Source organism: Punctularia strigosozonata, assembly GCF_000264995.1.
Source record: "Punctularia strigosozonata HHB-11173 SS5 unplaced genomic scaffold PUNSTscaffold_5, whole genome shotgun sequence".
Lineage (NCBI taxonomy): Eukaryota > Fungi > Basidiomycota > Agaricomycetes > Corticiales > Punctulariaceae > Punctularia > Punctularia strigosozonata.
In genome coordinates this window covers 2,025,755-2,045,601 of record NW_006767437.1, presented here as the reverse complement: position 1 = coordinate 2,045,601, position 19,847 = coordinate 2,025,755, and the positions used below count along the sequence as shown (strand labels likewise).

Sequence of the window (19,847 nt, the reverse complement as noted above, 5' to 3'; positions counted from 1 at the left end):
GCGCGATTGCTGCTCACGATCCCGGGCTTTCCGCTGAGCGGCTCCACGGACCTTGACGAACATGTACCGTAACGGGCAACGCGGGTCCACAGCGCCCGTCTCGATACAGTGTGAAAGCTGTACAAGTATGGGAGAAGGCGCAGCTGCCTATATCTGCCTCGCGATTGGCCAGTGACAGGCTTCCGAAGCTTCGTCAAATTGACGTGCTTCGGTTCGAGCCTGGCGCTAAGCAAACTAACACTGGCATAGCGCCCAGCAGAAAAGGCGCTCGTTGACTTGCAGTCAAACTGGTGGTCACCTCGCGTTCACATCGGACAGCCCTCGAGGTGTCGATGTCAAGGGACTTGTTCGTCTCGGAGAATCGACTGATAACCACGCTTCCACCGTGCCATTCAGATCGCTCACCAAACAGAAGGCGCTACGTATATCCGGTGCCCCATGGTTAGCTCCTTTTCTTCCTAGTTAAGACGCTATATATCGCCGCTGATTCGGTAGTCACAAAGCTGCAGTGCGTCACACAATGGAACTTTATGCTATATACGAGCGATTCTCCCGCTCGTCCCCCTGTTCCACCCGCCGAGTCTGGCACCACCGCATTGCCTGGCTCAAGGCTGTGGGGCAATTGGCCCCATAATATATAACGGCGGCCTCTCTATCATCTTCCAGGTGGGTTAAGACGAAGGTTCCTTGCCGCGCCGCATGCTGACGCCTCCGAGGAGTCCTCCCGGGCCGTTGCTTGCCATCGGCCTGGGCAGTCAAAACACGCGTTTCATCTTAGTATCCGCGGTCTTCACGGATGTGTGAACTACTCTGACCGCCCTTTTCTCGCCAGACACGCGTGATAACGACGCGTTTATATGAAAAGAAGGTGGGGATGGCCGCGTACCCTTTCGATCACGTGACCCACGATGGCTGTTGAGTCCTCCCGATGTGTCTTGCGTTTCGGAGCGCAAACTATCACGGAAGTCTTCGTGACTACTTGCAACGGCGGATATGTTCGTGACTGATCAAGGGTTCTCGTTCTCTGATCGTGATGCGCTCCGTGCAGTAAGTCAGATGTGCATAAAATGACGTCCTATCATGCCTGAGCTCAAATCGCTCGAAACGTCATCTCCAGGCAAGAACCACGTCGTGGTTACCAGTCGACCTCAACCACAAGACCAGGATCCCTGCTTCTAACGTCCCCGTATTTCTCTGTGTATCCCGCAGATGCGGAAAAAATGCGATATCCTGCAGGCGCAGCATCGTGCCTTGCTCCGGACCGTACCCTTGACGGCGAACCATTGGAACCGAACTCAGTTGCATCGCCATGGTGCTGCGCGCGTCACACGTCTATCTTCACTTCACGTCCTAAGCCTAAAACTGGAGGAGCAATGGTTCGATGTGGTCCGCGCACACGGTCGACTTCGCATAGCAACTCACAGAACCACGGCCCATCACACGATGTTCAATCGAGGCTTCGTAGCTGGCTCTCTCAGGTCCTTGATCCACTCACTCTATTGCGGGATAGCGTTCAGCACACAACCGCGCATCTCACTGAGTCTGCAAATGCATACAGCTTGATTGTGACGTATGAATGACTGACCATCAAGCCTTAGAGTATTCGCTTGCAAGTCCAGCTTTACCGACTCTGGGCCAACACACACTCGGAAAGCCTGGGTGGATCGCAGCCAGCAACTTCCGGTATCGATGGTACACCGAAAACCAGAGTGCGTTTCAGCAGCGCGTTGGTCGTCCCAGGCGCCGCTTCCACAGAGGTCTATGGTTTGCAGTCGATTTCCGAAACCCTTTCACACTCACCATCGCGCATGGTCGCAGTCATCGCAAAGATAGACTCAAGTCGGTGCTCCCTCATCGCCTCTCTTCTGCAGGACATAGCGGAACTCCGCATTCTCTCATGTATCACGATACACAATGTGCGCAGGTGACTCCGGTGATGGTTCTAGCAATTTATAAAATGCTTTGCGACATAGCCTAAGAGATACGTACGTCGTCCAACCGATAATAGCCCGGAACGGATCATTACAGAGGTGATTATGCCATACGGCTACGCACTGCGACCACCTCTGCATAGAAAGCCCGCTCGGCATCGCGCTCTGTCAAGTGCCGGTCGGTGCATTCCCATCGTGAATCGTCACTTCTTAGGTACCCTCCCGCACGCAGCACGGAGCTGCCGGCGAGCGTTATGGTGCACCAGTTGTTCGCAGGGGCCTGCGGCCCATAATCGAACTTGATCTCCGGACTAGGACTCCGCACCTCGCTCATCCTCGCGACGTACTTATTCATTTTGTGGGTCCACTTCTGATACCAGCCATGCTCTGGATCGGCGTAGTTTGCTTCTCGCTGTAACACATATGTCATTTACTCGATCGCACGATTCGACGGGATACCTACCGTCTGTAAAGCGCCCCCCCCCGTATTCGAAACTGCACGGGCCTGACCAGAAGCCGATCAACTGACGTCGCCCGGGGAAAGGTTGTATTTCGTGCTGATACGGCATGTATCAGCGTTCGCCAGAACATTCCGCAGCCCTCTTTACCTCCTCTGTGAAGCATCAAGATACAGCTGTACCACTTCCGTGAAAGACGGAGCGCTGTCTCTTCGTCTTCCAGAAAAGTGATCGTAGTCTGATACCCTGCATCCACGTATTCGCAGCGAATATCCCTACCATGCCGTTAGAAACGTATCATACTTTCCCCATGATACGACTTAGGGCTCTCTACAGTATGAGTCCAGTTGTCCATGACGGTCACCTTCAGCTCTGGGCTCTGCCGAACGGATAGAGGCTGGAAGTGACAGTAATCACCATCGGGTTCTCCTTACGACATGCTCGTACTACTCACGCGTCGTGGATTCCGCCGGATTCCCACCACGACGACGGATTGATCCACCTCCAGTTTAGCACCATGTTCGAGGAACTCCTCGACGATGTTCATGATCAAATTGCCGGTCCGCTTGCACCTGTTTTCACGAAATATTCGACAGGCTGTGATCGTTCTGATTTTAGTGACTTACGAAGGTTCACTAGGTGCCGGCCCTGCGGTTTGAGAAGAGGGCTGAGGATGGTTTTTTGTTTGTGTAGGTCGCCGTTCCCCATGGCCAGGTGCGTGAACTCTGTATATGACTTGGGTACTTGCGAAGTCCGTTGGTCAACATAATAAGACACTTACAGGGGTCGGAATTGCGCCTGGCGTGGACCATCACTACGTTCTGCTTGGATCTGCAATCTTTCCAGCATCTGGACCGCCCGTCTAAGATCCTGTTGCAAGGTAGTAACGCCGTCCCGTACACCATGCACCACGCTTCGGCCGGCATGAGCATACGGACGCGATGGAAGAGTGAGTTACTCACCCGGCGATAGACCCAGCCGCTCGAAGCTGATATGTCAATCGTTAAGGGACATCAATGATATACAGCATCATTACATACCTGAAACTTGTTGTGACATATCTGAAGCTGTTGATACAGGGCGTCGAGATCGGCGGCTGTCTCCTTGGCTTTCCATTGCTGTGCAAGCCAGCTCCGCTTTGCCTGCCTTCGTACTATGTTGTTCAGATGCAAGACGCAGCTGCAGATATAATTTTCTCAGCTGAGAGGAAGACGGTTAAGATAGGCGACATGCTCACTCTTGGACTTCGCTCAGGGCATCGTTGAATGCCTGCGTATCGCTGGAGTTGGAGTCGATTCGAGAGTGTGAGACGGCCTCTGCAATTTCATTCAAGATATTGGCGATTCTGGTGAGCTCTTCCTCGTTGCTGGAAACCTGCAGGATGAAGATTCAAGTCATCAAAGTGCTCTATAGCTAGATCACTCTTCACACGACGATCGTACCAACTCGACGTGTTCTTTCACCCTATTTACGACCTGGAAAATAGTGGCAGCATCTCCTAAGGACATCGTGATCGCAGACACCTGGATGCCGGGGTTTCCAAACAGTGATTACCGTCATGACAGTAGTATCGGGCGCTTAGTGAAGCCGTGGGACTCCGATGTGTACGGACAACTGAGCAGGTACGAAAACTGGCCCGGGCACAGCTCTCAAGCATATCTGCAAGTAAAACCTCGCGGAGTCTGCTATTCAACGATAATGTGCCTCCGGTATGGCCCCGCAGTGTGCAGCAGTCGTAGCAGCGCCTCGTGCGCTGGCGTCCGATTCCTAAGCACTGCTATTAGTATGAAGCTACTCAGCCGGATTGCAGCCGGAGTTGAAGTCCGTGGTGTCCCACTATGGACGATCATTACAGTACCAGGAGATTCGACGATTTCAGGGTAAACCCGCCGCACTTTTCGCGTATAGCATCATCGGGCATGAGCTGCGATATCAATATGTTAGTGTTCAAGTACTCGGCGACTCCGCACAGCACCAGTTACAACTAGGGTCGCGGCGGTCACTGCACGCGTTGATAAAGCAAGCCGAAGAAGGGCCCCACATTGATTGATGGAACAGCTGGTCTTGCATCGCTTTCGGAGGTCATCCATCCGAAAGTTGATATATAGTATTGCAGCCGGCACGTAAGATTCCGCCTTCACAGATTGCCACGGAGCATACGATAAAACAGGAGCGCTCGATCTATGCAACCTCTCAGCGAAATGCGTGGAGTAGAACAAGACCAGCATTCTACCTTCCACCAAAGCCAGAACATCACAACATTCCGCGACTCCGCAGGATACCCGCCCAGCTCCGACCAACGTAGTTGGCGAACTCGCCGATGTCAGTGACCGTGTTATGCAATCGCGACGAGGATGTCAGCAAAGAGTCCAATAGTTCGTTCGTACCATGGGGCGAAGTGAGTTGATGGAGCTCTGTAGAACACAGACGTGCATGTGAGCATGAAATGCGAGGCAATGGCTAGATCACAAGGCGCACCTGCCGCACTGTATACTGCCGCCAAAGTCGCTCGACGCGCATACCATTCCGTTCCCGTCGCTGGGTCATGCGTGATATGACATGCCTCATCTGCGACCTTAAAAGCATGCGAGAGTGCGGGGGTAGGATCCAGAGGAGGCAAACGCAGATTCAGTAAAGGAGTGGGCGGTGTCGAGAGGAATGTGAACGCCTAGGTATCGAGTTAGCGGACCAACCAGACAAAACGAATGTGTATGTGCGCACCTCGGGTAGGTATCGCAGAGCCGGGACATTATAGTTCAGACGCCTCTCTAGCACATCTTTGACAGTCGGGGTACTGCCGGAGGCGGATACGGTTGACCTCATCTCCGTTCTTCCAGCGTCCAACCACGCGTCGATCAACGTCCGACGTGCCTCGTCGCCCGGCCCGAAGAGAGCGTCTAGAGCTGCTTCCGACAGTCGACCTCCTGACGCGTTCTGAGATTGAGTGTTGAGCGGTTCAGATGCAGCCGATTCTCGAAAAGCCGCGAGCGACAGGGCTTGTCGGGTGAAGCCATGAATTGGCACCAGACGTATAGCGCGTTGGAGTATCTGGGATCTACATCAATCAGATGAACGGATCGCGAAGGCAGTGTGCGCCGAAGTGTACCGTGCTACAGACATTCCAGCGGACGAAACAGGAGATGAACGAGCTTCCGCCACGTACTTCAGTCTTCACTTACATATCGTCACGCGTCAGCTCAAATTCGCGCGAGAAAGGGGTCCAAGGCTGGCGTGCGTTCCTTCGTGTGCCCGAGATAGATAGTGAAAGCTATAGAGATTCCTGGATGTTATAATGATACAATGCTGATTACATCGACTGGATCCGTGGAGTAACGTTATACGTCTATCCTAGCACCTTCCGTACTCCCTCCTTCTGCGCTTCAGTCAACCGATCCGGGAAGACGACATCCCATCTCACGATAAGGTCGCCCTTCTTCCCCGCTTTCCTGATGGGCATGCCTTCCCCAGCTATTCTTGTCTCTTGACCGGGCTTGACAACCCCAGAGGGTACGGTGACTTGCAGCTTGCGGCCGTCCAATGCCTCTATCGTCTTCTTCGACGATCCGCCCGTCAAGGCCTCGACGAGCGGTATCTTGACCTTGCATACGAGGTCGTTGCCTTCTCTCGTGAACCGGTCGTGCGGCTTCTCCTCGACGACGAAGACGAGGTCCTGCGACTCGCCGGTGGGTTGCTCGTTTCCAGCGCGCGGGAAACGAATCTTCGTGCCCTCCTTCCACCCGGGAAGAACCTGGATCTCCAGCACCTTGTCTTCCGTGCCGCCGCCCAGCAGCTTCCGTCCGACTTTGAGGTGCTTCGTGGCGCCGTTGTATAAGTCATCAAGGGAGACCTTGAGAGGTTTCGTGATCTCCGACGGGCCTGCAGATTGCGGTGGTGGTGACGATGGCCGTCGTTGCGGTCTTGGGCGACCGCCGCTGGAGAAGCCGCCGGGCATGCCACCTGACCGTGACGTGAAGAAGGAGCCAGGTACGTCATCGTCATCGGTGGTGAACATGCTACTCCTACCGCCGCCCATGCCACCACCGCCCATACCACCCATGCCGCCCATGAATTGCCTGAAATAATATGGTCAGCTTGCGTTCGGAGCGCACTAGGGCCGAGATATACTCACTCGAAGATCGAGAAGGGGTCTCCCGGTGAGAAACCACCCCGACCGCCGCCGCTGCTACCAAAACCTCCAGGCCCGCTGGTGAACGTGAAGGTCTGAGCTCCTCCACCCCCCGGGAAACCGCTGAAACCTCCTCCAGGGAATCCACCGGCCCCTGCACCTGGCGGTGGTCCGCCACCGCCCTTCAAACCCTCTTCACCGAACTGATCGTAGATCGTTCGCTTCTGCTTGTCACTGAGGACTTCGAAGGCTTCGGATATCTGCAGCGACGACGTCAATACGGGGTCTTCCGAGGTGCTTAAACGTGCGAACTCACCTGCTTGAACTTCGCTGAAGCATCCTCCGAGCCCTTGTTACGGTCTGGATGCCATTTCAGGGCCTGTGCAGATGTCGGTCAGTGATGAGGGTCGCCCGAGCAGTGACTATGCCAACACGTTACCATTTTCTTGTAGGCCTTCTTGATGTCATCCTCGCTAGCGTTGCGATCAACGCCGAGTAACTTGTAATAATCTTGACCCATGGTTGGTGATAATTAAGCCAAGGAGTAAGAAACCGAATGAGGGGGTATATAGAGAGGGTTCGCGTGTGACATGTCGGCCTGCGTCATTTGAGAATTATAGGTCGTAGCGTCCCGGGAAGGCACCATCGGGCGGTGGTAGGTACCAGAACCTGCGAGAAAGCCCCGGTCTGACGTCAAATCGGCCGGACTCGTCCGGACCCTTCCGGACCCCGCCAAGTCTGCGTTTGGCGACACCTGGCAAATTCCGCGCCACCGTGCGAGGCACGTGCGGGCCTCCTCACGATGAAGACACTGCAGACCATGCTGGACGGCGGCCAACGCCTTCTTGTCGTGCGTTATGGCATCCTCAAGCCCCCTCCAAACCGACCAGGCCAACGGCCAAAACACCAGTCATGGACAGAACGGCGCAGACGCTCATGAATCTACTATCCGACGATGGATGTCGCCTTTCTCTGGCCCCGCACTAGCTTTACTGCCCAAGAATCCCTATCGCGCGGCTCGATATACCCGGGCGGATGCCATACCGGATGCCGATGAGGACGAAGAAGGCCGCAGACCAACCGTCCGGGACTACCATGCCATCAATTCCGTTCCCGAGCAGGTTCGCGTTCCCAAGAAGATACCTACGCCTATCAAGGTAGAGGCAAAAGTATGGTTTGCTAACGAGCGCAGTGAGCTGGGAACTTTGCATGCCATCTTGAATGCCGTAACTGATAATATCGTAGCTTGGGTCTCCTACCTCAACGTTGCGCTTCTCATTGGAACGCTGTCAATCGCGCTCTTCAATGCATCTCAGGATCAGATAGCGCGAGACTTTGCATATGTGTATGCGTTCATCAGCGTTGCCGTTTTGGTTCGTATTTTCAGCAAGTCTTCCGTCGGTCCAACATGGCTAAACCATGAACCAGGTGTACGGTTATGCCATTTACCAACACCGGATTACCATGATTCGCCGGCGAGATCCTGGGCACTTCAGTACGGTTCAGAATACCTGTGAACCACTCCTCTCATCATTCATGTACCATTAGATGAGATTGTTGGTCCAGTAGTGATCAGCGCCTTGTTGTTCTTTGCTGTCCTTACCAATTTCATCATGCGAGGTGAGTTATCCGTGATACTCTTCACGTTAATGTATTCCTGACATGTGCCATAGTCCGCGAGCTGTAAGAACACCCCGTTGTCTCCTTTCCATGCAATCTCTTACATGCTTGCAGACACCGCAAGAATGTGCCGATACCCGGACTGTCTCTATTCATGACTCAAATTTCCTCTCGCATCTAACCATCTACTTTCAACGTTACCACATCGTGCAATATATATACGAGATTTGAACTTCGATGGACAGTGGTGCATGCATATGTCTTACTGTCTCACTGGAAGCTCAGGTTGCAAGCCAGATCCTGCATCGGTAACTTGAATGGAAGCCGGCGGGATGTGTGGCTATGCCAGCGCCTATCTCGCCCACGCGTTTTCTGCGATCTGCGGTCTGCGGCAGTTTGTTCCCTGTCATCTCCATTTTGTACGCTCTTGTACTGTGGATCTATAAAACTCGAATAACTCGCGCCTGACTTTTATTATACTTGGACTACGCCCTGAGCAACGCAATTCAGCATGGAGAAGGACGCTGATGGCTTCTACACTGGCCCTGCACCCGCCGCGAGTGTGTCTTATGCACAGTTTCCAATAGTTCATGTAACTTATTGTTGGACCAGAACCGAAAGCAACCGAGGAGCCTGCGCCTGAGCCTCCGAAAGACGCGCCAACGGCCGAAGGATCAAAACCCGGTTAGCAACCCAGCGTTATTCGTTGTTGACTACGATCTCAGTGAACATGCGTAGGGCAGGCCACAGATCTGATCAAATCGACCTTCGATGTTACCGTGCGTGCATTAGTAGCTCTGGGTGCAAGATTTATATTGAACCGGGCTTCTTATACAGGTTACTCTGGCCGATCAACAGGCTGATGTCAACTCACCCTTGTACAGCGCGAAGACTTTCGAGGAGCTAGGCTTGTACGTGCAGCTTAAAAAACGCGTGAGCGATGTTGATGATCCATTCAGACACGCGGATCTTCTCAAGGGTCTGTACGACATGGGTTTCTCGAAGCCGTCGAAGATTCAAGAGCGCGCGTTGCCGTTGTTGCTCAAGGATCCGTACGTGTTCTCCTCGTATCTGTCGAACATCCCATCATATCGTGCACCAGCCCGCAGAATATGATCGGGCAGTCGCAATCCGGCACAGGGAAGACGGCCGCCTTCGTCCTCACGATGCTTAGTCGAGTCGACTTCAACCTGAACAAGACCCAGGTACGCACCGTGCCAAGCAGTCGTGTCCATCCCCATACATTCACCTTAATCAACCATTAGGCACTTTGCCTCGCGCCTACGCGTGAGTTAGCTCGTCAAATCATGTCGGTCATCGTCGCCATGGGCAAGTTCACCCCGGTGCAGACCGAATACGCAATCAAGGATAGTCTGCCGAAGGGCGCGTCACGAATCACTGCCCATATTGTTGTCGGAACTCCTGGGACAATGATTGACTTGATGCGGAAGAGAATTCTCGACACCAGCGACGTCAAGGTGTTCGTGTTGGATGAGGCCGATAACATGTTGGATCAAGATGGTCTTGGCGATCAGACTCTTCGTGTCAAGAAGTGCATATTTCACGACTCTTGTTGACAGTCGATCAAGCTGACGCGCGGTCTACTCAGCTCGCTTCCGCGGGGGAAGCCTGTACAGATCATCTTGTTCTCCGCCACCTTCCCCGACCACGTCCGGAACTTTGCGAGCAAATTTGCTCCGAATGCCAACAAGATCGAGCTGAAGCAGAATGAACTGTCCGTGGACGCTATCCGACAGTTCTACATGGATTGCAAAAACGAAGAACACAAATACGATATTCTTGTCAGCCTTTACTCCTTGCTCACGATCGGTCAAAGCATCATCTTCTGCGAGGTATTTTATCTTATTATCCGCATGTCCACCATTGCTAATGCATCTAATCACCGTCAAGAGGAAACATACAGCCGATAGGGTAGCCCAGCGTATGTCTAGCGAAGGGCACAAAGTCGCTTCTCTTCACGGCGCCAAAGACACGTCGGAGCGAGACTCGATCATCGACAGGTTCCGCGAGGGTCTGGAGAAGGTGCTCATCACAACCAACGTCATGGCTCGAGGAATCGACGTCTTGCAAGTCAATATGGTGGTCAACTACGATCTACCTCTTCTGAACGAACGCGACAAGTCAATATCGAAGTCGGACATGCGACCAGACTTGGAGACGTATATTCACAGGATCGGTGAGTTCGCCATATGTAATAGTGCGTGCTAGTATCAAAGTCTCCCACCAGGCCGTACCGGTCGGTTTGGACGCAAGGGAATCTCGGTAAACTTCGTACACGACCAAACGACGTGGAAGCAGATGGAGCAGATCGAGAAGGCGCTTGGACGGCAGATTATCCGTATTGAGACGAATGATTTGGACGAGATGGAAGAGGTGTGTTCATCAACATGGATTGGGCCGTCTTGCTTCACTCATCATGCCACATAGACCATGAAGAAATATCTGAAGTGATGAACATAGAATATCTACGTTGTGATCTATGTGACCTCATGCTCTGATTGTTTGTATGTCATGTACTTGAGGTGAAAGCAGGTGATGTGGCAATTACGCTTGCACGCCATCATCGGCTGTCCAAGTGGAAGCCAATGCCCGCGTTACACCAGGCAGCACCGACAGGGTTAGTCTAGGGCGCCCAAAGGCGATCCACCACTGATAGGAAATTAGCACTCGATTTCCCATGGTTTGATGCGGGAAGCGTACGTCTACCATGCGATTGATGCCTTCATCGACGGAAACTTTGGGATCGTAGCCTAATACCGCACGCGCCTTGCCAATGTTGTGATAGCGAACGGCTGAGAAGTACATGACCCTATAGCGAGTCATGATTGGCTCCGTTCCCCTGAACCAATTCCACCATTCCGACAGTAACCCGATGAGGTACCCGAACGTCTTTGGTACACTGCAGATTGGACGCTGAGAGCATGCGGCGGAAGCGGGATCCACTTCGCGCAGACGCTCATAGACTTTACGACTAAAGTCCCAGAACGGGATCGGTTCTCCGTTGGTGATGAAGAAGGCCTGACCTGCGACGTCGGGGTTCTCGGGCGCCAGTTTATCAGCAGCAAGTAAGTGTGCGTCCGCGACGTTGTCGACGTAGGTCCAATCCGTAAGGTTGGTGTTATCGCCGATCTGGATATGAGACCAACCGGAGTCAAAGGTTTCTTGAAAGGCGCGCATGAATTGAGTGTCGCCGGGGCTGGGAGGCTGTATCAAAGGCAGGTCCCTCATCATCTTGGTAAGCGCGACCTCTCACCCGAATACTGTAGACGGCCTTAGAGCAACGGTGAGGAGTCCGTTCTGGCCGTTAGCGTTGAGTACGATGCACTCTGCCTCCGCCTTCGAACCATTGTACGGGTCGACCGGTTTCTTAGGAATGGGTTGAGTTTCGTCAACGTTAGCCAAATGGTGCCCGTCGAATACGATCCCCGACGAGCTTGTCCATACAAGCTTCTTGACGCCACACGTAATGGCGGCAGCTATTACAGCTTTTGTACCATCTACGTTGACTTTCTGATAGATTCCATCGGGCTTTGCGCCCTGGAGTTTGTGATGAGAGATAGGAATCGCGCACTGTAAAGGGCCTACCTGACGAGGAGATGCCGTATGAAATATGCACGTCGCGCCGCTCTATCCGCGGGGAGGGGGAAGGGGGTAAGGTTAACCTGTAGGTGCTGATGCGCTGACGGAAGAATCTCACCTTGCGCAAAGCATCCAGGAATGACCCTTCCTCGGAAATGTCGCCCATGTAAAATGGAACGTCGTAATGACGTTGCACGACATCAAAACAGAAGACAACGTCGCCCCTTGCCAGGAGAGCCTCCACAATGTGGCGTCCAACCATTCCACTCCCGCCAATGACGATGTATGTGTCTTTCGACGACATGTTCACGGGTGAAGCTGAGTAAGGATGTCCAGCGAGGATGTCCAGCGAACCGAACAGTGGTGAGTGTTCACAGCATTCCGAGCTGTGAATAAGGTTCGTCCGTGATCAAAGCTGTCGTCTTATGGGCGTTAGCATGCCCCGGTAGATGCTCAACCGAAGAGGTTGCCACCACTAGGGTTCCCTGCAAATATTCTGAGGGGTTGCACAAAAGTTCATAAAAGCTGCCGAATTTGTCAACAATACCGCAACATCAGAAGCCTTTGTGACGATACACCATGCGTATGCGACGAACCGATGATATTCCTCACTCGACACAATTCTTCGGGTAGGGCGATATTCATCACCAAGCACCATCGAGTAGCACAAACGTCATGGAGCTAAATTGGAACTTTTCGGTATCTGAATTGTATAGTCGAAATTGAATAGCGTGGTTTATTGTCCGAAGAATACGAAGTAGTGACCGTCCATAGCATGCTGACAATCACATGTTACACAATCTAGTCCTGAAGCTAGAGCACCGTTAGACGGTCATGCTCATGTGAAACGTGATTTCCATTGGTGATGCCATACCGTCAGTTGTGGGTCAACCACTCCTCTACCCATTTCACCAGTCCTTGTGCTATCTCTACCCCTTGCCTCTTCCTCAGCCCCGTTTCACCCTCTTGCCTCTTTCTAACCTTCCTATCCTTCCCCTTTGCATACGCTTCACTGACAGCGCGGGCCCAGTCGCCAGCTTCGTACTTCGCGCGCGGGAGCACGACACCGGCTCCTTCGCGCTCCAAAAGGAGCCGGAGGCCGTGTTCTTCAATGAACAGTGGGCGGGGGACTGGGATCAACATCAGTTTCAGCTATATGTGTAACAGATAGCGACGACGTACCGTATACAAAAGGCGTGCATGCATCGACACACTCCGATACCGTGCCGTATCCCTACAAATGATTGTTATGAGGGGGGCCAGGACGTGGAAACTGTCCGTGCTTACGAGTTTACCGAGAAGAACGTCGGCCGCTGCTGTTAAATCTGCAGCGAGATCAGCCAATGTACCGGCAAAGGTTTGGAACTGGTACCTGGCATGTACACATCTTTAGGCGCCACGTAGAATCCAGCCGGCAACTCCTCGCCGTGTTCACGACCCCATTCCTTAGGCACCCCGCATACAATCGCAATCCACGACTCGTCCGGCAGCAAGAAAGGGTCTTCTTCCAGGGCGCTTTCGTCATTCGCGCCCGCCTCAGTAGACGTCTGTGAACCCCAAGCGTTACTGTCCTCGGATATTAGGGTAGGGATAGGTGACGCGGGAGTGATGCTACAGAACGTCGGAAAGCTCCCCATCGTCGGCGTGGCGGGCGTCTTGGCTGCTGGTGGCGCACCAGGAATGAATATATGCGATGCAGATGCTAGGCGCGGAAGTCCTGGTCGGGAGGGCACTGAGGGTACTGCTGGCGGTGGATACTGCGGTGATGGCACAGGATCAGGTGTCGTGCAAGATGACGAGGACCAACGCGAAGGAAGTAATAAGCTGGCAGCGGTTTCCCCCGAGTCGGAACTCGAGATCGGGGTGAGATTATGCGCGCCGAAGGACGGCGGTGAACGACTATGAACGTTGGAGTGAAGATGCATCCTGCTGGTGAGGTCGGTGAGGTCCACTGAAGAGCCGGCGCGGCTGGGCGCGCGGCTATGCGGTCGGCGGAAAGACTGGCCGCCGAAGGACACGATGAGTATCTTCGTCCGAGATTCATCGTGTAGATGTTCAGGTACTCCTATAGAGCTAAGAAGTGCAGAACGACCAAGCGGGGTGTATATTGAGGCGTTGGTTGGGCGAACTAGAAGTGGTGCTTCACGAATGGTGCGGATGCGATCAGGCGTTGTTGGACTCGCGTCTTGGTCAGGACAATCAGGCGAGATGCTGAATGGAACGGAGGGCAGCATCGTGATGTCAGACGATATTCTGGCGAGGTAGTCGAGAATTTCCGGTTTGAATGACATCGTAACGGGGTCTATCCAGGCCGGGCTCGGCAGAGTTGGCAGAGCCGCAAACGAGGGCATGGGGATCGCGCCGGGAAGGAGCAGTAGTAAGTCGGCACAGCGATACCCTACGTGTATCTGCGCTACGAGGGGCTCGAGTTCGGATGGTGGGATGGGAACGTCGGGCGAGATGTCATCTGGGGCGGAGGGTGCCTGGAGGATGTCGCGGGGATGGGAATCCTGGACGTTCTGATCAACGTCGGTGGTGGATAGGTAGGAGTACACAGAGTCAAAGCTGAAGTTGGTGACAAGAACGGATGGAATGCGGCACGCGTGCGCGGCTAAACTGCGGGTAGGCTAGGTGAGGAAGGGATGGAGAGCGATGTATGTATTGTACTGCTTACCAGCCGAGGAATGCAGCGTCACTGAGGACACAATCGGCTTCGACATCTTTCAGAAACTCGATCTCCTCCTCCAATTTGGCGTCTTTCTTCGCTAAGAAGGACTTGAGGACATCTACACTTTTGCGACGATCGACTCTATACCTGGAGGGACGGACATGAGTACATCGTTGGCGGAGCATGATATCGTTCACTCACGCAAGGGGTTGGACCACAACAGGGTCGATATCTGCGTAGCGATATGTCGCGCCCTGTGCGATGCTGTCCGCAAAGACGTGCCTCGGTGCGGAAGAGACAATGTACACCGTGGGTTGCGGATTCAGAGACAGCAGATGACCCGCAAACGCAGAAACGCGGGTAGCATGTCCGTATCCTTCGGAAATCGAGTGAGATGAGCCATCGGGAGGCCATCGGGTAACGCGAATTCACGCACCATGTCCAGAGCAGTAGTACACGAAAGACAAACCCTGCTCGGACATACTTGGAGTTAGCCGTCGGTCGGGAGCAGGCTCTCGTTGACCAAAGGAGTATCTTCGATCTGAGATGAACAAGACCGGTCAACGGTTTCAGGAATGCTCAACATGGCAGCTGCAGTTGACGAGTGGCGTTGACGGGCTGGCGTTGGTGACTTGACTTGAGCCTCGACTTGCGCCACGTTCAACTGACAACGCCCCAGACTGTCGGGCACGACTCTTGGTTGTATGCGAGCTAGGAGGGCTTGACATTGTTCCAGTCTGCGCTACCCCGTCATCAGCAGTATCGCGAAAGTTCAGTTCATTCATCCCTGGCTTCAATTCCTGATCGGACGCCATGCCATCGTTCCGATTCTCTGCGTTCAGCAACATAGAAAGGACCCATATGGAATGGTAGGGGCTGACGGATCCACCCAAATCCACCGAACTCACAGACAACGACGATTCTAGACCACTTTGCGAGCGCATCCGACGGCAAAGGAGGATGCATCAACGCTTGGCCTATCTGAACGCGCCTGAATTTGGCTCTTTGAAAATCCAGGCGGGAACATGAGTTTCGCGGGCGTGGCCTGAGCGCAATGATTTGCTGTTGAGGACGGGCATCCGTGCATCTGGGGCAACAGGAGATACCAGCCTCGCCGGATCATCGTCGTCTGACTGCGCCTATTGAAATGCACGACGCCACTCTCTGCGTCAGGATTTTTCTACGGCAACAAGAAGGGCACATGGTTTCATCTAACTGAAGGTATAAAAACCCGTACGCGTACCCTGAGACAGAGGAGCTCACTCTGGGAGTCCTTCTACTGAGGTTAGTCCATCAATCAAAACAGGACCTCATATGAGTTGATTTTTGCGACCAGACCAACCCGATCCCATCATGTACTTCTCCGTTATCAATACAGTCACCGCCGTCTGCCTCGCTCAAGTCGCTTCAGCAGCATTCTGGCAAGAGTTTTCTGGCGCGGGCTGCTCCGGTGCCCCGTTCTTCAACGGCGGCTCGTGCGGTGGTCCCCAGCAATGCGTCACACTTGGTGGCGAGTCCGTTGCGATCCAAACGAGCTTTGGAGTGCCGTGCTCCGTGCCGTTCTTTAACGACACTACGTGCGGTACCAGTGGAGGATCCATCATCGACCGCTTTGGAGCCGGGTGCATCGACTTCTCCGATTTGCCATCCGGCACAGGCAGTTTCCTGTTCGCCTGCTCCACCTGAATACGTGAGCAGACAATGCGTGTTACCGTTTGAGTATTGGAAGTCCCTGAATGTATTGAACTCAGATTCGCCATCACATGGAGAAGTGTGCATTACTCGTTGTGAACGCAGCCTGAGCGACAGCTGCCATGTATTCCTTCATTTGTAAAACAGTACCTTCCCAATGGTCACCTCGAGACTCGTACTTGAGCGCTTGAACTTGACCATCTTCCTCAGGTAATTCACCTTGCAGCCATGACGTAGATCATAGTTGAACCTCTCCGATGGACTGCAACTCGAGATGCGGGGATCCTGGCCGTCTGCGAACTACAGCGGGAATGAAGGTATTTTGGCATCTATCTGGAGGTTCTCCACTGTCACTAACGCGAACATCCTTAGGTCCATTAGGAAAAAGCCCGTGCCCTTCGCTGTCCGAGCAGCTCAAGGCCGATTTAAGTCCCTTTCTGAATTCCCGACAATTCCGACCCGGTCGGCGCTTTGTCGCAAGATGATTATACTATAGGCCCCTAAGATATAAAGTCGGCCGCACGCACCCTCTGTAGAACCATCGTTCCAGCCATCACTTGCCAGGCAAGTTCGTACTACCTTCCGCCGAGCAGTTGATGCTGACCACAGCACGTCTCTGTGTTAGGCTACATTATGAAAACGTACATGTTGGTGGGCGCGGTACTGGCCGCTTCCCTTGCTCAGGTAGCTGAGGCTGGCATCTGGCAAGAGTTTTCCGGGGCGGGCTGCAGTGGGGCACCCTTCTTCAACGGCGGCACATGCGGCGGACCCCAACAATGCGTCACAGTGAGCGGCGCGTCGGTCTCGATTGCGTCCAGCTTTGGGGTGCCATGCTCGGTGCCGTTCTTCAACGATACGACCTGTGGTACCAGCGGGGGCGCCGAGGTTGGAGCCGTTGGCGGCGGCTGTGCGACCTTCTCCGATTTCCCAGCTGGACCTGCTGGAGTAGGAAGCTTCCGATTCGGCTGTTCGGTATGAGCATATTTACGGAGGTGAGCCATCGCCTGGAAGGTAACGGTAACGATCTGAGACCGCCAAGTTCAGTGGCATCGCGAAGGCACACAGCTCGTGGCCTTATGATTCCTGATGACGACGCCACGATGTATCTTCCCGTTTGACAGTGTACTCTGGGGTGTATGTACTGGTGTTCCTGCCTGAGGAATAAAATCGTACGAGGTGTGGGGATGGCTGTGCGGGCGCTTGCTGCGGCGCCTTACGAAACGGCGGTCGGTCATTCGCTCACAGACGACAATGCTGCATACGTGTGCGCCCCGGCGCCATGTCGCGATCCCCTCTCGGCATCGCACTTACCATGTCCGGCCGGACGCTCCCAGCCGCACCTACTCGTCGCCCCTGCCTGTAATCCGTCTGCCGGCTGACATGCCCACCGCTCCTGCTTGACGGCCTCCACCACCGCACCCGGCTCGACCTATAAGGAGCACCGCGCCCTCCTGCGCCCTCGTCGCTGGACGCGATGATCATCCGGAACTGCCTGTCGCCCGTGCACGCCTACTTCCCGTCGACGCCGTTCGGCAAGGTCTCCGCGAAGGATCCGTCCGCCGCGTCCAGCGACGCCGACGAGGTAAAGAACAACGAGGAGAAGGAGAACGAGCGACCCAAGTCGCCCTTGCGTCTGCCGTATCCGCGGGGATGCTTGCGCGAGATGAAGTGGAACCGCGAGCGGCGCATGGAGGAGCTGCAGAAGGCGCGCGATCAGGAGAAGGAGAAGAGCTTGGTCGAGAGGTTGTGCGAAGCTTGGGAGGAGGTCATGAAGCCCGGCAAGAGCTAGCAACGGTGCTGAAGGCCTGAACATTGTCTATATCTCTTTCGCTGTTACACTCCAGCGCTGTACCCTGGACGGCCAACTGGCATGCCAGGTACGTGAACAGCTGAATATATGCGTCTCAACGTCGATTGACCTTGCTCATAGATATCCTGCATCCCCATCATCTTGAACGTTTGTCGCCACAGCGCCGTCAAAATCGATCATATCGCTGGACGCGGTAACCCGATCCCCACCGGCGATCGACGTATCGATATCGCGTCCGCATCACGGTGACATCGCCAATGACGATTTGGGCATACGCATCGAGGATCCTCTTCAACGACCTCAATCTCCAATAGGAGATGTGCATGTTGGCCGTCCTTCCATCATATCGCGGCACCCCTCATCACCGGGGCTCCCTTCCCGCATAACGCGGCCGCATACGTCTCATCACTATCGCAGAACAAAAACCTGCTTCTGCACCTCATGCATACACCTTCCCTTGACTTCTACTGGACTTGCTTGCTTTTTCCCTCTTTGCATCGCGGATTGTTCTATATTATACCTCGCATTATTTGCATCACCGTCTTCAGCACACGTCCTTCATCATTATGTATCTCTACCATAGATCGGCCTCGGCCTGGACACCTGTCGTGTTTGTATGAAGACCGATATGGTCGCGCTCAGATAACCACGTGCCGGCATGTGCCGAGGCTGATGCCGGTGGCGGAGCTTCCGAGGGACCCCAAGACGCCAATGGCGTGTTATTTGCATGGAATATTTATTTGCAGAAAGCCGATGGTCCCAGCAAACGTTTCAGCAGCGCCTTAAGATCAGTGTGTATCAGACCACGTCTTCCATGCGTGCTTGACGAAAATGGACCTCCTTCGGCATTTGACGACGATCCTTTGTCATATACCGCATAGAGCATCCATTTGGGATCGCGCGCTATGAGAAGCATGAAATACTCTGTGAACGCCTCCACAGAGTTGAATGGCCCTGATGGAAGATATTTCCAGACATCTGGGTAATCAATCGTGCTATTCACAACGAGCTCGGAGTGTATTGATGGCTAGTATGAGTCAGAGGATGCTTGCTAGAAGAGAGGCAGACGCTCACTAGTGATATGATAATTCCAACTTTGTGACATACCCATCAAAGTTTCACCCACACGTAATGGCAGCCGTAACTGGGGTGCTGCAGGGTCAAAGAGCCTGGTATGACTAGATAGTCTGTCCGCTGGGATGTAGGGTGCATTGTTTGTCTGATGCACAGAATTCTGGGCCTTTGTCATTAGGCCCATAGCTGCCTTTTTGTCTGAGCGTGCCACAGCGGTGCTATATTGATTAGCAAGCGAACAGTACGTGTTACTTGTTAAGACCTGTAGCCGCGTGTTAGGCTCCACCGGATGATGAACTTCTGGATCTGAAGGCAAGAGCAATAATTCCCTAATATATGATCCTCAGTCAAGTATAAGGGAAAAGACTGAGTTACACATGTAGTACCTAATATATGACTACAGAGGCATCATAAGTACATTAGGACATGAGGGACATGAAGGGACATGGCAGACTCACTCCTCAGTCAAGTATAAGGGAAAAGACTGAGGAGATGCGGAGGGAGAGCTCCTGGTATATGTGAGGGAGCTCGAGGGAAGCATTTCCATAAAGGGAACAAAAGAATGTGCCTAAAGCGGTAATATCAATCAGGAAAGATAGAAGATCACAAAGAAGAACACAATAATAGAACATGTGAGAGAATCTGTACATAATAGGTAACGAGCATGTGATATTTCCATATTTGTACGATATACAAAGTTCAACACCAGACACGCAAGTGTGGTAAACGGTCTTATTTACCTGTAGCCACGTGTTAGGCTACAGGTCATCTAGTTAATACATGTATGTGTGAATGTATGCGGATGGTTCTTACCTCCACCAGACACGCGAGTGTGGTAAACGGTGGAGAGAACGAGACGAGCACGGCG

The 19,847-nt window shown here is 53.5% G+C and overlaps 9 protein-coding genes across 9 annotated transcripts; 5 read left to right on the top strand and 4 right to left on the bottom strand.

The window, feature by feature from the left end:
- Positions 1-3,166: 3,166 nt before the first annotated feature.
- On the bottom strand, positions 3,167-3,897 carry PUNSTDRAFT_133820 (uncharacterized protein; the record flags this gene model as incomplete). The annotated part of the gene is made up of 5 exons (XM_007383259.1): positions 3,167-3,302; positions 3,352-3,377; positions 3,430-3,568; positions 3,627-3,763; positions 3,832-3,897. 5 exons carry the CDS (start codon positions 3,895-3,897, stop codon positions 3,167-3,169), a joined length of 504 nt encoding a protein of 167 aa, XP_007383321.1.
- A 341-nt stretch (positions 3,898-4,238) lies between these two features.
- PUNSTDRAFT_133819 (DnaJ-domain-containing protein) lies at positions 4,239-7,035 on the bottom strand (the record flags this gene model as incomplete). The annotated part of the gene is made up of 8 exons (XM_007383258.1): positions 4,239-4,313; positions 4,691-4,803; positions 4,868-5,057; positions 5,111-5,323; positions 5,754-6,462; positions 6,519-6,775; positions 6,832-6,894; positions 6,955-7,035. 8 exons carry the CDS (start codon positions 7,033-7,035, stop codon positions 4,239-4,241), a joined length of 1,701 nt encoding a protein of 566 aa, XP_007383320.1.
- Positions 7,036-7,372: 337 nt separating this feature from the next.
- On the top strand, positions 7,373-8,537 carry PUNSTDRAFT_102032 (uncharacterized protein; the record flags this gene model as incomplete). Its single annotated transcript, XM_007383257.1, has 6 exons — positions 7,373-7,706; positions 7,761-7,888; positions 7,944-8,010; positions 8,064-8,135; positions 8,189-8,198; positions 8,250-8,537. The coding sequence occupies 6 exons, from the start codon at positions 7,373-7,375 to the stop codon at positions 8,314-8,316; spliced, it is 678 nt and encodes a 225-aa protein (XP_007383319.1). The 3' UTR covers positions 8,317-8,537.
- A 27-nt stretch (positions 8,538-8,564) lies between these two features.
- On the top strand, positions 8,565-10,689 carry PUNSTDRAFT_143388 (DEAD-domain-containing protein). The gene is made up of 11 exons (XM_007383256.1): positions 8,565-8,695; positions 8,748-8,819; positions 8,874-8,914; positions 8,973-9,046; positions 9,095-9,187; positions 9,238-9,340; positions 9,401-9,687; positions 9,745-9,988; positions 10,047-10,332; positions 10,384-10,529; positions 10,584-10,689. Exons 1-11 carry the CDS (start codon positions 8,647-8,649, stop codon positions 10,605-10,607), a joined length of 1,419 nt encoding a protein of 472 aa, XP_007383318.1. The 5' UTR covers positions 8,565-8,646; the 3' UTR covers positions 10,608-10,689.
- An 11-nt stretch (positions 10,690-10,700) lies between these two features.
- Positions 10,701-12,039, bottom strand: PUNSTDRAFT_143387 (uncharacterized protein; the record flags this gene model as incomplete). Its single annotated transcript, XM_007383255.1, has 5 exons — positions 10,701-10,805; positions 10,857-11,352; positions 11,410-11,693; positions 11,742-11,783; positions 11,854-12,039. The coding sequence occupies 5 exons, from the start codon at positions 12,037-12,039 to the stop codon at positions 10,701-10,703; spliced, it is 1,113 nt and encodes a 370-aa protein (XP_007383317.1).
- Positions 12,040-12,484: 445 nt separating this feature from the next.
- Positions 12,485-14,885, bottom strand: PUNSTDRAFT_102022 (uncharacterized protein; the record flags this gene model as incomplete). Its single annotated transcript, XM_007383254.1, has 7 exons — positions 12,485-12,865; positions 12,918-12,969; positions 13,023-13,060; positions 13,108-14,351; positions 14,410-14,550; positions 14,605-14,779; positions 14,840-14,885. The coding sequence occupies 7 exons, from the start codon at positions 14,883-14,885 to the stop codon at positions 12,612-12,614; spliced, it is 1,950 nt and encodes a 649-aa protein (XP_007383316.1). The 3' UTR covers positions 12,485-12,611.
- Positions 14,886-15,756: 871 nt separating this feature from the next.
- PUNSTDRAFT_133814 (uncharacterized protein) lies at positions 15,757-16,089 on the top strand (the record flags this gene model as incomplete). The annotated part of the gene is made up of 1 exon (XM_007383253.1): positions 15,757-16,089. One exon carries the CDS (start codon positions 15,757-15,759, stop codon positions 16,087-16,089), a length of 333 nt encoding a protein of 110 aa, XP_007383315.1.
- A 545-nt stretch (positions 16,090-16,634) lies between these two features.
- On the top strand, positions 16,635-17,265 carry PUNSTDRAFT_52139 (uncharacterized protein). The gene is made up of 3 exons (XM_007383252.1): positions 16,635-16,659; positions 16,721-17,087; positions 17,140-17,265. Exon 2 carries the CDS (start codon positions 16,729-16,731, stop codon positions 17,071-17,073), a length of 345 nt encoding a protein of 114 aa, XP_007383314.1. The 5' UTR covers positions 16,635-16,659; positions 16,721-16,728; the 3' UTR covers positions 17,074-17,087; positions 17,140-17,265.
- A 132-nt stretch (positions 17,266-17,397) lies between these two features.
- On the top strand, positions 17,398-18,501 carry PUNSTDRAFT_52138 (uncharacterized protein). Its single transcript, XM_007383251.1, has 2 exons — positions 17,398-17,972; positions 18,026-18,501. Exon 1 carries the CDS (start codon positions 17,570-17,572, stop codon positions 17,882-17,884), a length of 315 nt encoding a protein of 104 aa, XP_007383313.1. The 5' UTR covers positions 17,398-17,569; the 3' UTR covers positions 17,885-17,972; positions 18,026-18,501.
- The last annotated feature ends 1,346 nt before the right edge of the window (positions 18,502-19,847 follow it).

Coding starts and splice junctions, on each gene's coding strand:
- PUNSTDRAFT_143388 (XM_007383256.1), top strand. CDS start 8,647: ATGGAGAAGGACGCTGATGGCTTCTACACTGGCCCTGCACCCGCCGCG. Junction 9,047..9,094: donor ACTTTCGAGGAGCTAGGCTT/GTACGTGCAGCT, acceptor TGATCCATTCAG/ACACGCGGATCTTCTCAAGG. Junction 10,530..10,583: donor ATTTGGACGAGATGGAAGAG/GTGTGTTCATCA, acceptor CATGCCACATAG/ACCATGAAGAAATATCTGAA.
- PUNSTDRAFT_52139 (XM_007383252.1), top strand. CDS start 16,729: ATGAAAACGTACATGTTGGTGGGCGCGGTACTGGCCGCTTCCCTTGCT.
- PUNSTDRAFT_52138 (XM_007383251.1), top strand. CDS start 17,570: ATGATCATCCGGAACTGCCTGTCGCCCGTGCACGCCTACTTCCCGTCG.